The sequence below is a fragment of the Cervus canadensis genome, chromosome 14 (genome assembly GCF_019320065.1).
Source record: "Cervus canadensis isolate Bull #8, Minnesota chromosome 14, ASM1932006v1, whole genome shotgun sequence".
NCBI classification, from domain to species: Eukaryota; Metazoa; Chordata; class Mammalia; order Artiodactyla; family Cervidae; genus Cervus; species Cervus canadensis.
This window is the reverse complement of record NC_057399.1, coordinates 17,413,939-17,432,264: the sequence shown is the minus strand read 5'-3', so window position 1 is coordinate 17,432,264 and position 18,326 is coordinate 17,413,939. Positions and strand designations below refer to the sequence as shown.

The 18,326-nt window shown below is 40.0% G+C and overlaps 1 protein-coding gene across 9 annotated transcripts in view; it reads left to right on the top strand.

The window, feature by feature from the left end:
• TLE4 (TLE family member 4, transcriptional corepressor) overlaps positions 1 to 18,326 on the top strand; it is a 152,610-nt gene that overhangs the window by 78,316 nt on the left and 55,968 nt on the right. For 5 of the 9 annotated variants that reach the window (XM_043486461.1, XM_043486457.1, XM_043486463.1 and 2 more), the window contains 2 exons: positions 1,963 to 2,167; positions 3,407 to 3,423. In XM_043486461.1, coding sequence (XP_043342396.1) covers positions 1,963 to 2,167; positions 3,407 to 3,423 — 222 coding nt within the window. The remainder of the gene's footprint in view (positions 1 to 1,962; positions 2,168 to 3,406; positions 3,424 to 18,326) is intronic. The other 4 variants (XM_043486462.1, XM_043486458.1, XM_043486460.1 and 1 more) reach the window with 1 other exon arrangement.

Genomic DNA, 18,326 nt, shown 5'->3' with positions numbered 1-18,326 from the left:
CAGGCTCTTTTGTCCATGGGATTCTCCAGGCAACATGCAGGCTTTTAATAAATGCTTGCTGATTGGATTCTTGATCTGAGATAGAAAGTGGCTACATGCCCATCCTGTGCACACAAGGAAGTATTAGAAGATTTAGAGGAGAAAGTGAATTGGAGCAATTTTCTGGCTATTTCAGTAGAGAAAGGTTTTGAAATAAATTTGCCATATGTTTACCTAAAGACCTTCTTTCTTTGTAGACCTATTTTCCATATGTTTAGAAAATATTTTGTGCTCATATTTTTTTGGTCACAACTAAGTATCAGTACATAAGAAGTTATGAACGTGATTTTGTCCACTCGAAGACAGACATTATTTTGAACTATCCAGTTAGATAGCACATTGGCAGGACTTGAGCGTGAGCTTTGGTTGTTGGGGTGTCTGCCTCACTGCTCTAATCTGCTACTTCATGGATGTAAACTGGCCTTGAAAATTAGTACTTAATTTCATTGACTGTATTTTAAATACAAGTAGCCAGAAAGTAGGTGTAGGTTAATAGGAGAAAAGAACTAAGTAGAGCTATACTTTGACTTACATAGTCAGACGCAGGAAGAGAGAACAGGGGGAGGAGGAGGGAAGTAAAAGTATTGACGATTTGAGGAGGAGAGGAAACAACACTTTTTCTCTGAAGTACTTTTAAGATCATCCTTACCAGTGAAGGGAAGCAGAAGGTGCCACCCCACACATTTTTGAGAAAGCTATTTTGTGCAGTCCTGCTTGGAAAGAAAATTATAGAGAAGACTGTTTAGGTATTACAGGATAGGCCTAAAAAGTGATTCTCAAGGTATTAATTAAAATGTAATCACTACAGAAGTTAGTCTGAGATTTTCTCAACACTTGTTCTCACAGAACACTGTTAAGCAGAGTCTTGGTTGACGGGACTCCTGTTGAGGGACATGTTTAACTTCACCGTGCCCCTGCTCCTCCCGCTCGGAAGAGGCAGGGAGGCCTGCCCACTGAGGTTCCCGAAGCCTCACTTTGCTTCCGTGGAGGTCAAGCACCCCCCTTCCAGCCTCTTGAGGGCTTTCTCCATGTGTTGCCAGTGTGTGCTGGTAAAAATGACTTTAAACTCTTGTCAGCACAGTTACTGGTGCATGCATCACAGTCCCACTCAGATAAACCTGTCACAACACAGAGGCGGCCGCGGGAGAAGAGTACAAGGGCAGGCCTCTAGCTTTTCATTCGAGCATCACTAAACGTGCGCAGAGTGCCCAATTATTTCAGCATTATTGAGCAAGCCTACAGGAGGACCCAAGCCTTGCTGCATTAGATTTTCTTTAGTAATTTGCTCAAGTACCGCTGAGGACACTTAAAGGGCTTAAAACGGTGGCTGCAACCAGTTTCCTTTTCTGGGTTGTTAATTCAGGTTTTCTCTTTCAAATTAACTCTGGCCGCATGCTGTGCAGCGGTTCTGGGAGAACTGTTTAACACTAATTTTCTCAATTTTCAGCTTTTTTTTTCTTCAGCATAACTGCTTTAACAGTTAGTCACATATATGTTTTGATTAGAGATGTGTAATAGTGAGGCTCTGTGTTTTTGGAGACCAAAATACAGACACTTTGTTGAGGAAATCTAATTTCAGCTATTAAAAGTAACCTAGATAATTTCACTATTTAAAAATTAGGTTATTTACAGTGCATTGCAAAACCAACAAATCCAAATAAAAAAGATAGTGTTTCTCTGTTATTCATCTCCCTCCCTTAAAAAAAAATATTTTATATATATATATATATATATATATATATATATATATATATAAATAAATGGGATGTATGACCCTTTGTATGTTTTTATAAAGGATAGATCTTTCCTTCATGGGTGCTGGGCTTTGCAGGGTCTTTTTGCACCACTTTCCTCTCCTCCTGTTGTTGAGGGGTGACTGAGATACAAGGAACAAGTTCAATATCTTTGTCTCGTTTCTCACAGCAGCAGCAACTCCAGGCCCAGCATCTGTCACACGGACATGGTCTGCCAGTGCCTCTGACCCCACACCCTTCGGGGCTTCAGCCGCCTGCCATTCCGCCCATCGGCAGCAGTGCCGGCCTCCTGGCCCTCTCCAGTGCCCTGGGAGGCCAGTCCCACCTTCCAATTAAAGATGAGAAGAAGCACCATGACAGTGACCACCAAAGAGGTGAGTGATTTTCTCAGAGTGTCTGTCTGGTATCACCTGCTGCTGCTGAGGGTCGGTCTGGTCGTCCTTCTTTGTCCTGTTTCTGGATTTCATTTTCCCTGTGACTAAACAGGATTTCCCTTGGAAGGCAAATTAATGATCGGAAGCAGTCTTTGCGCAGTGATCCCCTGTTGACTGGCAAGAGATAATACGCTCCCCAAAGGTATAGGGGGGATGCATTTCCTGGTTATTGCCTCTGATCCTCTGCTGCATCCCCAAGTCTAAATTGGTAATGAAGTGCCACAGTGCTCTGTGTTTGAAATTGTGAGTGGCATTTATTAGCTAATTTTGACCGAATCCATTTTGGGGGAGGTTTTACTGATAAAGGCTCACTTCATAATTTGACAGACCTAATTATTATTTTTAAATCAGGTCAGTCTGTATAGTGCAGTGAAAATCTTGTAGGTAAGAGAATATTTAGGTAGTCGTAGTAATTGAGAAGTTGGTTTAACTACCTCTGTCACCCAGTCTGTTTAGATGAAAGGAACTCATTTCTGTGTATGAGAACAACACAGCTGTTGATGTAAATGATTTAAGTTGGGTTCTTTCTACTTTGGCTTCTTCCCTCCCCTGAAATAGAGGATAAGGCAGACACATTGTGATCTAACCGTATGTTTATAAGGTGCTTGTTAGCAGCTTTTATTATTTAATGACAGAAAAGCAAATGAAAGCCTCTCCCAGCATTTCTTGGTGGGAATTTACTTAGTCCTACAATGGGTGGTTCCTGGTCGGAAGGGTGTGGTTAGAATTAAAACCCCGGATCTCTTCTTGTTTCACTGCCATTACCATGAATTATAATCTTGGGTAAATGATTTTTATCACATAAACATAAATTTCCCTTCTCTGATATTAGAAACTCTGTACTGTTTGTCATACAGTTATCTTGGTGCTATGGTCCAGAACTGAGGCGTGTCTGTAAACACTTAAGTGGAAAAGTCAATAAGGAGTATAAATAACAAGAATGTCCAGCTTTGGTTTCTCAAATTATGTCAAAGGTAGCTTGGTGCTCTGTGGATCTGGCCAAGTAGTAATTAACTTTAATTAATTAACTTTACAGAAAAGTTGACATCTGTGTCATTCATTATTTAATAGAGATCAAATTTGACAAGTGAATGATTTTATGTAAACTAACTGGTACTTTTCTTTTTTGCTTTCTTCCCCCCTCTTGACCTGCCCTTGTTGCTGCTGTTTTGCCTATAGACAGAGACTCCATCAAGGTATGTCTCAAAGTTACAAATGAAGGAATGACTTACCATCAGGCTCTAAAAAATTTGAATAGATTTAGTAGTGGATTCTTTGAGATTTGCCAAGATGCTTTGGTGGGCTTCACCGAATAGTGGTGAACTGCATTTTTAGATTCTTTTGGTTGTGCATTTGAGATTTTTGAAAAAATTGGTCCCATTTCTCTATCAGAATCAAGATTTATAGAACAAGATTGAATTATAAGATCTGGCTTGTGTTGCTCTTTTTATTATATCTTTGCCGTGTGAAAAAGAATAACTGCTTTTCTTGAGTTAAGCTTTGGCTGTAAGATAGGTAAAGATGGGGAAAAAATCGGTTTGTAAGGAAATACACATTTTGGGAAACAGTTCCAGCCTGCAAAATCCTTTATTAAAACATTTAAGAGCATTTTTCTTCACCAGAAAGAATTGTTTTTTGTTTTGTTTCTTAGTTTAATGACATCTTGGTTTCCAGTATAGCAAGTTATTCTCCTTGGGTTTTGCATCTGTCTTATCTGCCTCCTCTGTGTCTTTATAGAGAAGTTATAGGGAAAGAGGAAAAGTATGCTAGGGCCTAATGATTTGGATGTGCTTGTGTAATACCATAATGGGGTGTGCTAAGGATACCTGAATTTATATAGTAAGCAAACAAGAAAAACAGGAGACTGTGGCAGGAAATGAGCAAAATATGAAACTGCTTGATAACTTTTGGATCATGCACAATGTAAATATGCTACAGTATTGTGGATAATTGTGTTACGCATGCCATTTATATTTTGTATAGATTAGAAAGCAAAGGAAGTTCTCAAGCACAGACGCTGTCAATTCGTTGTATTTTACAGTAGTTGAATGTTTTAGAGCATATGCAGTTATAGCTCTTGGCGCTTTTAATGAAGTTAGGCATACAGAAACTAAAATCTACAGAAACTAAAATCTACAGAAACTAAAATCTTCCCTTGAAACCACCTGTGCTGTCACTCTGAATGCTGCTTTATTCCTTATTTTTTTAATAATAAAGAGGAAGTAGAGTTTTTCCCCAAAGCCATTAAATGATAGAAAATAAAATATATCTATTTTACCCTTAAAGAATCTTTGTAATTTGAAAGGGTATCTGCATACCCACAGAAATGTCAACATTGACAAATAGGAACTGCACACTTTGAATTATTTAATTTTGCATTTACAGTTGTGTCCTTTGTTGTGTAGTATGAGCATCAATACCTAAACTCAAAAGCCTTCTTAATCAGAGTGTAGTAAGTTCTCTGCACATATGTACTTAGGAAGTAGTAAGTAAATGGCATTGACCAGGATTTGCTGATAGCAGCCCTTGGAAAGCCTGCCTAGTTATTCTGAGGCCGGTGACATAACCATTCCCTGCCTTCATATGATAAATACATACCTTCAGGCAGGCCAGTGAGCTAAACAGAAGCCTCCTCTCATACCCCACTCCCAGAAGACTGAAAATATTTATACTCCAGCGCACACTTTTGTGTCAGTTTCATTTTATAGTTCCTCATGCCAGAGTAGGGTATATTTTGAAATCATATATAATCATTCAAGATGAGTCTGGGAGTAAGTATCTATGTAGCTTGGAAACCAGGGGAAAAGCAAAAGGAAATAGAGGCGGATGATTTTGCCCTGATTTATTGTGGCATGGTAGCTATAAATAGATGTTTTTGTTGGGTACCGTTTTTGAATTGAAGCTTCGCTGTGTCAGGTTTGGGGCTGTCCTGTGGCTTTGCTAGGTGAAATAGTTCACTAATTTTTATAAATGTGTTCTGTGACACTCAGAAAAGCAGTTAGCTGCTTGTTCCATTGATCGTCTTCATCCTCCCATAAGTGGTTCCTGGTTAAGAGGGGCTTTTTATTATTGTCTGCTGTGTGACTGGAGATGGTTTTTATCAGCCGGAGCATGCCAGTTGCCTACAGCTGGAGTCAGGCTTGTATGAAATAATTTATTCATGCAGGATAATGCTCCTTAACATTTAACAGGTAATGAACGTGACATAAATTTCCTTCTTGCTTTTAATTTTTCCCTTTCCTCTTCTAATGTGCAAACAGGCTGCTCTGGTACTCTAAATAATAAGTAATTTTTGGCCATCTGTCAAAAGGAAATTTCAATGCAAATTTAAATTAATGGTGCCTGAAATTTTTTATAGCTCTCTAAAAGCCTCTAATGTGCAGAAAATTCTGAATCTGCTGGTAGTAATTAGTGTTGCATGTAATGAGGATGTGGGCAATGTTATACAGTCCCAGTGTAACATTTTGATATGGTAGCAAAATTTTGATTTATATGAGGTTGTGGATGGGTTTAATTGTGAGAGACAACTTTAAAATGTTTTCTTGATGTTACAGATTATTAAACAGGACAGATTTCAGAATAGCTTATGAAATATAAATTTAAACTTACTGTAAAGATTAAGGTAATTAAGGTGCTTTACCTTTAGGTGGCAAGTAAAAATGAAAGAAATTCCCTTGTCAAAGTGTGGGGCTTTTTTTCTTCCTTTTCTCTTCTTGAAGGTTCTGTGGCTACTAAACCAAGTGCTGTTGGCTTTATTGATCTTGTTTTCTGTAGCTCCAGTAGCCAAGTTCATTCATAAGCCTGTTATTTGCAGACTTGCACCTGTCGTTTTTCAACAAGGATGGAGGATGTAAATATGAACCTGAAAGAGAAAGCACTGTAGGACCCCAAGGACCATTTTATTTGGTGAGGAGAAACCAGAATGGTGTGTGTTCTGGGGCTTTTATAGGAAGGATCCAAGGCACCTGCTTGTCACTTGGCCATCCAGTACCCACGTTCATGTGCCCATTGTAAGCCCTGGATTTAGAGGCTGAAAATGGCAGGAAACAAGACCATAGTCCACTCACACTCTTAGTTGGAAGGGTAGAAAGCACGAAAGAGGTTCCTACTTCTCCTTCCTCAGTGGGAACTTTTTCAGCATCTTCTGGAGTTTCTCTTGAAAAGATCCATGTGAAACCAATGAAATATTTTCTGAGGTGATAAAACCTTCCTCTGCCCCTCCCTCCTGTATGCTGAAGGGTAGAAGTTGGTGTCGCCAGAATGGTGACAGAGCAGACATTCCCATCTGCTTCCAGGAGCTTCCCAGTTGCTGGAGGTCCCAGTTCATGAGGAGATAATCTTTAGGTTCCTCACATCACTCTGTTTCCACCTCATTGACTGATGTGTGAGGGTGAGGATTCAGAATTGTGAAGGCCAGATTGCCTAAAACTTACTAGGAATCTGAAATTGAGAAATTCGTTTTATTACACCCCAAATGTCTATACCTCCTAGCAACAAATAGCCACCAAAATCAAGACCAACTTGGCAAAATTCACTATCACCAACTATTGATTAGCTCCATGGCCTCTCCCAAGTTGGTATTATTGTGCTAACCTTATTACTTCTACTTCCTAAGTCCTTCTTAAGTATATTATGTATTCTTGTTTTTTTCTCCAGCATGCAGTAACCTCCTCAAGTCAGGCCCGTGATGAATTTGAAGTTTTTTATTTGTAAAGTATAGCATAAGTACATTGTTCTCCTCTAAGTGGTGGTGTTTTTACTTTTATTATTTCACTGGATTGTTTTTCCCAAAGTACCATATGCATCATCAGAGTATGATCGTTTTTAGTGATTTTGTACATTGCCAAATGAACCTCCAGAAGCGCTGCAACATTTAAAAATGCCAGATGCAATATTTGAGTATGTTTTCACACAATCCGCCAATCCTGAACTTAATAGCTTTTGTAATTTTTGCTGGTATAATAAGTATGAATAGTGCACTTCAAAAAAAATTTTTACATAAAGATATTTTTCAAGTGAAATGTTTTTCTTTGCGTCTCTTTGCTATGTTACTTGGTCCTGAATGGATTTCTTGTTTTTGTTTAAGGGTCTTCATAATGATCTGCATATTAGTTGTATCTGTGGCAATGCCTTTTTTTCTTGTCTTCGCTAGATTTTGGTATTTATTCTGTGTAGATGACGCCAGCGTCACACTTTGCTTTTTTTGTTTCCTTGTCTGTTTGGTTATTCTCCGTTGTCAGTAAAGGTTTATCAATGGAGAATTAGACTAAGGCTGTTTTGTTCAAATTGAAGTGTATGATTCAGGCCAAGAAAGCCCTTCAGCCTCATTAGTTGAGTGTTAACAGGTGAAAGTGAGTTTTTAGCTTGAATTAACAGAATGGTTGCTTGTGTTGGCTGGTTCACTTTATGCATCAAAATTTAATGGTGAAAGGTTCTGTTCCAGGGTCTTGTGTGACCTGTGTGACTTGGTTTTTGTTCCCTTCTGCCTCTTTTTACTGTTGCAAAGAAATATCCATCAGAAAAGAGTGTGCCTTTAATATGTTTAACCCCTTGGCGTGTCCTTTGTGGGAGAAAACAGAGAAGAAGCCACTTGAGGAGGAAGGGTGGGCCAGTAGGAGAGGGAATAACCATTTAACCCAGGCAGTTGGGGTTTTAACACTCACTTCCCTTCCCCATGCACCTGTGTAATCTTACCCTTCCTGAGAAAGCTTGGTGGAATTAATTGCCTATAGACTTTAGAAGGACACATTGTAAAAAGACAAAGGCATAAAGTTGAAATCCATAAAATACTATAAAGAGAGGATATAATTAAAAAACAAGCATCACCAACAAACTAAACTGTAGCAGGGCTTGCGTTATCTCCTGCTGTCCCCTTAGACATCAGTAATCTGAGAAAGTGTGTGTCGTTAAGGGTTGTAACTTGGACTCTGTCCACTCTAACCTATTGAAAAATTATGTGAAACCCTAGTTATGCAGTCAACCCCACTGATCTCTGAGCATGCATAGCTCATAATTCAGATTTCATTGTGAAGGTAGTTGGTGAGGAAAGCTTTGTTTATTTATTATTTTGTATATGATTAAAGGTTTAGAGGTGTTGAGACCTTGCCCAAGGTTACATAGCCATAGCTGTCCTCAAAGGAGGCAATTCCAGCATGCATTTTACCCTTGTGTACTTCAGTACTTAAAATGAACACGTTCTCTAAATAATGGACATTTTTTGGTAACCATAATGCCCTCAATCACTTGATAATTCCTTGATAGCTTCTAGCTTTTAATATTTAGCCTACAAGCAGATTTCTATGATTATTTCAAATAATTGGTTTGCAAGAGTTTCCCTCTTTTTAAAATTTTTTCAGTGCCACTAATTTGTTGAAAGAACCTGGGCCAGCCTTCCTATAGGGTGGCCCATATTCTGAATGTCTCTGTGTACTTCTCAATGGTGTCACGAAGACTTTCTGCTGTATTGCACCAAGCAGAGTCTTTCTTATAACGAGGGAATGGGTAGAAGAATGACGCCTAGGTTTGCATGAACATGTTAGTGATAAACAGTTCAATGAAGTTTACTAATAATCAAGGGAGTAAAATTTTTAGAAATGTATACTGATGATCAATTGATAGGATTCTATTTGTATGCCTTTACTTTGAGACACAGACTATCATGTATTTGCAATCCAACTCCACTTTCCAAACATACATGTAATTGCTTAAAATAGACTTTTAAAAATATATTTTCGGGTGGGTAGTGTCCTAGATGCCCTGTGCTTAAGCAGAGCATAGGTTTCTCCCACCAAATTATCAGCTCCTTAAGGGCAAGAATTTTATCTTCTTTGTGAAACTGTGTGGGAGGACAAATTAAGGATGAGTAGGAAGGAAATCATAATGTTGGGTTGGCCAAAAAGTTCATTTGGGCATTTCTGTAACATGGAAAAACCCAAACAAACTTTCTGGCCGACTGGTAGAATTAGGATCTCTCTAGGTCAGCTCTGTGTCAATGGACAAGTCACTTAACTTCTCTGGATTTCAAAGCAGTTAGTTACTACTCTAGGCATTTTTTCCAAGAGTTTGAAATGTAACTGTTTTCTTAGGTTATTCAGTCCTGTCCCAGAAGTGAATTTTACAATACAAATCTTACACCGTGGGATGTATTTCAACAATAAAGTTGGCCATACCATTAGCCAAATAAGCACAGTGGTAATTATATTTCATTTTGAGTATCGAGTGGTAGGGAAATAATTTAATGTTCTAAAGTTTACCTTTCAAGGATTTGATTTTCCAAAATAAGACAGTAATTTAAAAGTAAGTGTTTTAGCATTATGCTTGCTGTTTTAGTTCTTTGTGGAGACATTTGTTTCTACCATATTCCTGTTTGGGATTACTTTATCACAGAATAATCAGGAATTTAGTACTGTCTATGGGATTATGATGCAGTAATTTGTTCAATATTGTATTGATACCTGCCTCTAGGCATGTAAGCTGTGTGAAATGTAACAGGTGCCCTAATTCCAGAAAATATGCTGTAATTGTTTGTTTGTGGAACAGATGAATAAATATCTTTAGGGCATAGCTGGTCCTCAGGTGGTGAGCATGAATGGATCGGTGATGAGACTGGGGAAGCCGTGTTGGCTGCACCCTCCTCCACCAATCACTGAGGCAGAACAAATATTAATTAACAGGGGCAGACTGGTTGTGGGATCTGCCTTCCCCAGATGATTTTTGGCAAGGGCATTTTAATTCTTTTCCTCCATAAATCAACCCTCTTAGTTACCAGACAAGCATTTTCATCCCGAAGTTTAATGTCTCTTAATTTTCTTAATTAGAATGCATTTCATCTCTTGCAGAAATATCACATCATAAAGTTTTTATTCAACATATCTTTTTTAAGTTTTAAGGGGGCTCAATATTTATTTGTTTAAACTGGCATTTGAATTTTAGAAGCTTTTGTTTCTCAGAATGTAGATAATTCTTCCAAAAAAATTATTTAAAAGAATGCCTGACCATCTTTTTTACATTCATATATAGTAAGATTTACCATAACCCACTCTGGAAAAATCATAAAATTACCTACAGGGATGCTCAGTATCCTCACTTCTCTGTTTCTTGAGTTATTTCTGCTGCAACACTTACTTCTATCCAACTTATACATTTTGTTTTATGGTGCTTTGAAGTACTTCACATCTTCTGGGTTAAAGATTCTCTGCACCTGGGGGCCAGCCGCTAACAAGGGTTGTAATTTTGAACGTGAAGAGGAGTCATATCTAATAATTACCGTGGCAGCTGCCGTGGGACATGGTTGAGCAAAATTTGAGCTTCATGAAAGAGGAAAGGAAGTTTGCTGAGGGCTGACTGATACCTGCTGCAAGAGTTTTGGATTCTTTTAAATAAACTTGCTGTTAGATGAAACTAATGAAATCATATTTCAAAACTAAATAATGCTGCTTAGATCTAGCAAATCACAACTAAATCTTAGAGTTGAATACTTAGTTGTTTTACTTTGAATCTAAAAACTGAACAAAGTAAATATGGCAAACAAAATATGATTGTATCAGATTCCTTATTCAGAACCAGTCCAAATATGTGTGTATCTATGTGTAATAAATTTTACAACTTTAAAAAGGCATTTTAAGTGTCAGCTAGTAGAACTTTCGGGACTCTGTTCTTCCACTTGAGGGGACACAGGTTCGATCCTTGGTCAGGGAATTAAGATTCTGAGTGCCACATGATATGGCCACACACACACACACACACACACACACACACCAAAACTAGTATAGTCATTTTAATTTCTGTTTATGTGTGATAGTTGTAATTCCAGTTTATGTGTTTAGTTGTAATGGGTGGCTAAGCCCCGTCCTCCCCCCATCCCTAGGTTCAGTGACGCCCCTGGTTTTGCTTCACTAGAAATGGGTAAAGCAGCAACATACACTTGCGTGAAGTCTCCTCACAAGCAGTCTGCCTTCTTCCTTCACACTGTTTAGTATTCCATCCCTTCATCAGCCACTGCTGTTCACAACAAGCTTACCCTTTCCTGTCCCTCACCGTGACCATAGGGTGAGCTTGAGGAATTCTTTTTCAGGAAAATGGACTCCCTATTTAATTGTATCACACCCTAAGGATTCTTAAATTTTTTTTTTTTTTCCCTCCCAGATCGGTACTTTTCAAGTTGCTGAGTGTTCATATTTAAGAGAAGGGGAGGGGAAAGAGAGGTTAACAGGTTAGTGATGCCACCCAGTGAGAGAAGCCAGTAGGCAGTATAACAACACCTCATTTTTATTTATTCTTCCTTATGGCCATTTTAATTATTTTAGAAATTTTCGAGAATTCATTTATCTTTCTTTAAACTTCTGTTTTCTTGAACGACATTTGGCCTTTTGAACAACAAAATAAAATTGGAAATGCTAATGTTTTGAGCCATCTAAAGGAGGAAAATAAAAATGTCACCATGGTAACAAAGCTGCTTTCTAGATGGTTTCCTAAGATATGCCTGAACTAGAAGCAGATGTCTGATTTGAGAATCTTGCCTCCTTCAATGTAAACAAATAACTTCTGGGCAGGTGTTAGAAATAATATGGAAATCCTATTAAGGGGCCCCGGGTTCCTGTCAGTCATGAAGCCCGTGCCACAAAAGGGCTGGTTGTCACATAAAGGCGCAGAGTAAATTCTCATTAGGCCTGAGCTTTTCCCAGGAAATGATTGTCTCGGTGTGTTCCTTCTCCTGTGAATCTGAATGTAAGCTGTTGCTTCTATTGATCTATTCACTGGCTTTATTTTTCTCCTCTTCATTCCAGATCCTCCCTCGCCCCCGCCAGCCTGTATTCTCCCCCCTCACCCACCCCTTCCCTTTAGATTAACACTTGATCTGTGCTGCTGCTCTGAGACTTGTGACATTTGTGATTTTAACCTCCCACCCTGGGTGGGGGAGGAGGGAAGTCACTCTTCCATCCCTGGGGCCTGTGGGACAAAGAACCGGGCTGATAAGTACCGAGGGCTGTCTGCAGCCACACAGCAAGAGGCAGCCCCAGTCCTGAATACTGTTCTGTGTACATTTACTTGTAGTTGTGTGTTATGAATTAAGCAGAAACTAAAAGCATGAAGAGACAGTGTTTTTATGAACTTTTCCACACCTACGTAGTTGTCTGGTAAGCCAATAAAACTGCGCTATACAAAATGGTAGCCACTAGCCTCAGCAAGCTATTAAATTTAAATTAGTTAAAATGAAATAAAATGTAAAAATCTAGTTCCTCAGTTGCACTTGTGACACTTCAAGTCCTTGGCAGCCGTGTGTGGCTCTTGTAACTGCCATGCCCGCGCCGCCATGGGAGAGTACCATCATTACAGAAAGTTCTGTAGGCCAGGGAGAGACTTCAGCCTGATAAAGGCTCACTAACTAGTTCAGCAATTTTATCTGGTTAAAACCGACGCCTGATATTCAAAAGCAAAGCTTTCTCCTGATGCATAGAAAATAAGGGGCATGTGTGTACTTGGTTTTGTAGCTTTACTCTTCAGAAATGGTTGATATGGTCGACTGCATTAATACAGTGATCTTTTAAATGGTTGTAGGCCTTTTTTTTTTTTTTTCCTTTCTGGTGGAATTGATTGAGCAGTTTAATGTGAATCTTCCCAAAATGGACCCCCAGGAGATACTTTTTAATGTTTCTAAACAGAAAGTTGAGGTGGTGGTAGGCGGGGTTGAAGGCTGTGCATAACGATGCTCTTTATAATACTCAGAAGGTTAAATGTGGATAAACACTGAAAACAAGGCTTCAGAAAAGCCTCAGTATTATCATGCACCATTTCTCGGACTGTAGTCCCTGAGACGCACTTCATAAAGCCAATAAAGCGCGCACTGGTGGTCTCCTGTTGCCCTAGCAACGGACCATGGGGCACAGTGTATGTGAAATGCATGAACATCTGTGAATTAATCTTTTTTAGTTTGTTCTTTTCTTGGCACTGATTGGCCCACGTGGGCTTGTGCCTGTGACACTGTGTGTGGAGGGGTAATCCGGAGCATTCCCCAGGGCCTGGCCCCGACGTGGATGGTGGGGCCGCAAGTGAGGGGAGCTGTGCCCAGTGGCGCGTGAAGCCGTGCGGCCGGCTCAGTGCTCGCACCTTCGGGTATATGGGGGAATGAATGAAAAATGTCCTAGTGAATCTGGGCATTACTGGGTTTATTGGACCGCCCTGAAAAAATAATCTTTAGAGAAAACTGAAATAGTCACTTCTGTTTATACCACAGCTATCCGGACCTGAAAGGTCTCTGAGTTATCCCACATACTTGCCCCAGCCCCAGTCCCTGCTCCAGGGATTAGAACCAAACCATGTTGGACTAGTCGGAATGAGACTCCTGAATTGGACGTTTAGGCTGGAATCTGTTTTGATAATAAAACCTGGTAGTAACCTGGTCTGACCTAATTTAGAGCAATTTTACCTTGAGCTGGTGACAGTTCTGTCCTTGGGAGAAGAGAGCAAGCTGAGTAAATAGAGACACACTCAGGAACAGTACTTGGGTATTGTTGGAGTTGCGGTTACTCCCCTGCTGCCGACAGGATTGTCTTCAGTTCTCGCGCGCACTGCGGCAGCCTCCGCAGACTGTGTATTCCCTTCCTCCTGTCACGACAGATGCTCCCTTGTAAACTGCTTTGCTCATCCTCCTCATTTTCAATTTCCTTCTCTACCTGTTTTTCTCCTACCCTTTTTTCCTCAGCCTCCATTCTCCCTTAGGGGTCAACCCTCTTTACTGGGGATGAAGGAAGACTGTTACTATAAAATGTCTCATGCTGGCTGTGGTCTGTCATGTATAACCTGTGGAGTGAGAAATTTTGTTCATAAATGTCTTAAGGCAAAACTCTGCTTCGTGCTAGTCCATTTGATTTGCTTGATGGTCATTAATATTCAGGAGCATATATATAAGTAGGAAGAACTCTTTGTCAATTTATATGTTCTCCTTTGACTTTTAAAAAGGCACAACTGTACCTCTGTAGCTGAGAGATTTTCCTGATTTCCTGTTAGACAACTAAACAAAGATTATTATTTTAATGGTTTCTGACTCGGCAACCTGTTGGTCTCGACAGATGAACTTGAAAATTGAGCAATGGCTTCTAAATTATTTAGTTAGTAGGTGTCAGTTTGGCAGCTGGAGGGCAAATAGGCCTGCATTGGGTCATTTGGATGCATAGTAAAATTAGGTATAGTCCCGCCCCTCAAGTTGTTTTCCTGCTAAAGTATGCAACTTGAGATATGCTGCCTTCTGAGTAGAATAAAATGCATTAATGAATCGTTCCCCTTCATTTCTTTGAGCTTCCAGTTAGTCCCAAATTCCCTTAAAATGTACATGTAGAACTAGTCTGTGCTGTATGGAGGACTAGCTTCTAAAGGCGATCTTCTGAGGAAGCTGCCAGGGCTAGTGTGCAAATAAATGCAAAAAAGGAACCTTTGGCAAACTCCAAGGGCAGTGCCAGTGGCAAAGTTCTGTAGGCTTCCCATCTTGATGGTGCCTTTTACTTTTGTTCAGATACTGTTTTGTATCAGTGAAACAGTTGGACCATAGAGCTAAAATATTATCGTCAGACTTCTGGATGTTTGAATTCCACTCATTTGCTTTTCAAGTAGTTTTTCTGATTGGGTCGGGGGGGGGGGGTAGTTTTCTGTTGCTGTCTTCAGTAAATAGCCTCTTTTCCATTCAGATGGAATTTTCTTCTTTCAAGAGTCTTTTTAGAAGTTTATCAACTTTGTAGTTGTTACTTGAAGGCAGCCTCTGAAATACAACAGTTACAGGAAATATGAAAGACCTTTAGGAGGGAGTAGCATTCATGTCCTGGACAAGTATTTGTATTTTGAAAGCACAATTCTTTATGCCCCAAACCAAGAATTGTTGGATACTCCTGGTAAGAAATGCACATTCTACAGCAGTAAATGGCAGTGAGTAAGCTGGCTATAGTGAGGAGAGGAAATGAGTTTGAATGAGTTTGAATCTCTACTGTTTCCTTCATCTGTGTTTGACAGATGTTAAGTGTGTTAAAAGCAGTAATTTTGTAATCTGGATGTGGAAGGCTGGGAAAGAAAGAGAACACAAATAATACAGAAGGGAAAAGATTTCCAGCCTCCTGATATTTTATTCTTACTGTATATACTGGTCCAGCAATCAGGAATAGTCCTTGAATTTTATTTTTAACTTTTTAATTCTTATTATGTTTTTAAAGTATTAATAGAAATAAAATCATACTTTGATTACTGTTGATATATGGATCTATAAAAACAAATGGTACTTAAGGGAAAATTTTTCTCACAAGATTTCCTTATACACACACAGTATTGCAGTGGAATGTTTGGTGATGGGACAATTTCAAAAGATGGGGTTCCCAAAATTGTACATGATACTTTCCTGTTAGGCCAACCCCTAGACTTTGTGGGATCTGGTAGAGATTACAAATAGAGTCCCTCAAATCGTATGTTTAGGTATTTTAAAGTTATAAATTCAGTTACTAAATATACCTTCATAATCATCTGAAAGGCAAGGTTTGAATTCACAATTCTCAGGCTCCCATAGGAGTTCATTGCCGGACAACGTGGGCCTTCACATGTTTTCTTATTGATGCCCCAACTCTCATGTCAAAGCTTCCGTACACCCCAGTGGCACCGCTTTGGTCTGGGTGTGCCCACATTAACAGTCTTTTCTTGGAGACTCTGAGAAAAAGATTGGTTAGACTTTGCACGTGGGCCTTTGGGCAGGAAATTTCAGGGTCCTGATACCCGGCTCTTGGTTTAGAGTGAGGTAGGCAGAGGGTGTGGGTGGGTATGTCCTCTTGGTCCTAAGAGAGGACTGAATGAGTGCCCAGACCCTCGGTTAGTCCCCTCTTATCCAGCTCTTTGGTTTGTATGTGATTTCACAAGCCATACATTTAAGAGAAAAGAAAGAGAAGTGAGGATTTGAGACTGCTACATCTCAGAATAATTCTTTGTTAAATAAACATCGACATTTTAATCAAAATTAGGCCAGAGAATTGACATTGTCAAATATCATCTTCACAAAAGGTACTTTTAAACTTCGCTTTGTAGGTGGAAACAGCAACCCATTTCAGTCTTCTCGCCTGGAAAATTCCACGGACAGAATTTGTGGTGGTGGGCTACAGTCCACCACTGGATCGCAAAGAGCCAGACACAGCTGAGCACACACATGCAGGACGTGCCTAGCGAGGCTTTTAAACACTTCATTAAAAATCAGCAGTTACATTGTACCTGTTCACAGTGCTCCTGAGAGGCAGGGGAAACTTAAAGCTGAGTGAGGTAGGAGATTGGGAGCCCCAGGGTCAGGGGTCGCCCTGAATGGCTTTTCACTGGGCCCCCACCCCCAGGCTGGGCCACAGGTACGCGTGGCTCTGTAGGTTCGACCTAAAAGGATTAGTTGTAAAGACTCTGCTTTCTTAGACTAAAGATGATCACTTGGAGCCAGCTCGGGGCATGGTTTCTGTTTTCATCAGCTCCTGTCCCTTTCATGTGCTTCCGTGGTGGGACAGCTGGACGTGCCACAGAAATACCTGAAGAGTCCTGTTCAGCAGTTTACGTGGCATGTCGTTGAATAATTCACATAACAAATGATTAGACAAGCACTTGTCCATCTGACTGAATTATTCTACATGTTTGCCGAAGCAGAGAAGGAGGAGTGCGGCGTTTCCTCCTCCAGAGGGTATACAGTGGCCGTATTGACCCATCTAGTTATTGGGTTTCAGCCTTTTGTTGACATTGTTGTAAATGAAAGCAGCCCGGAGGAGCTCGGAGCAGCTGGGCTGGATAATTGTGAAGAATTCCTGCTTGTTGCTGTTACCCCCAGTGTTTGCAGTGGGTTGTTTGCTTTGACTTTTGTTGAACTGTTGACAAAAGCATTAGATACAAATGGGAACAAATAAAGTGGTGAGATGCCAGGAGGGCTTGGCAGGAGTAGTGGTTTTCATTCTGACTTAAATAGGGGATGTCGGAACTTATCTAGATGGGAAATGGAAGGTCGTGTCCGTGTGTGTGTGTGTGTGTGTGTGTGTGTGTGTGTGTCTAGAACTGTTTTCTTTTCAGGTACCTGGAAACTAGCTTGCTGTTTATGTACCTTGGCTTACAGAGGTGAGAGAATTAAGAAGGCCATCGTGTCTTAATAACCTTAAAAAAGCCGCACTGTACTTATGCCCTTCAGGTGTGTTGCTGGCCAGGAATGCTATAACAAATCATTTCTGGATTGCCCCTCCCCAGCTTAAAAAAAATACATTTTTAATAATGGAAGTATTTTGGGTCGGGGAGATGACAGGCATGATGTGGAGGTAGGGAGGATTAAGAAAAACAGTATATGCTAAAATAGTATAGCTAGCAGAATGGAAGTCATTTACTGGAACGCTTTTAATTTGGTTTAAACAAAATACTCTTTTGTATATTCAAATGGGGAGTAGTTCAGCTGTTGTGAAGCCAGAAAATTAATGGTATTTTTAGTGAAATAGCAAAAGCATGTCAACAACATAGCTGCAGATGATAATGCTGGCACTTTATTCATGAGGAATTATCAGTGCAGGTTACTGGACAACATAGTGTGACTGAAAATGATTGAGTGTCGGAGAAGCCACTGTCCTTCTGCTCGATGGTTTTATTTTGCATTTGGTCTTCCTCAGGCTTCATTTGTGCATGTATTTTCCCATATTTTCCCTATCATAAACCAAAATATAAGGTCTTTTTGGCTGAGGCTTGTATGCATATTCCCTCCCTTAAAATGCCTCACAGTGAAGGCTTCTCTCTTTGCGTATTGACTGAAAGGCTACAGAGTGTGTTTTCATGGCACAGATGGTCAGTGGAGGTGGGTGGCCTTTGGAGAAAGGTCCCTCTGAATAGGTCTTTGGGAGTTGTCTAAAAGCACCAACTGGCAAGACTTCCCACAATGCATGAGGTGGATAACTGTCAAAGAATTTGCCTGCCTGGCAAGTAAAGGATTTGGAATATGTAGTAAGGCCAGAAAAATGTTTATAAAACCTGGGCAAAGATAGACAGAAGCTGCATTTATTAGGAAGTTAAAACACCCTCTGAAAACACCCTCTGGGACAGTGTATTTCCATGATATGATAATGGAAATTGT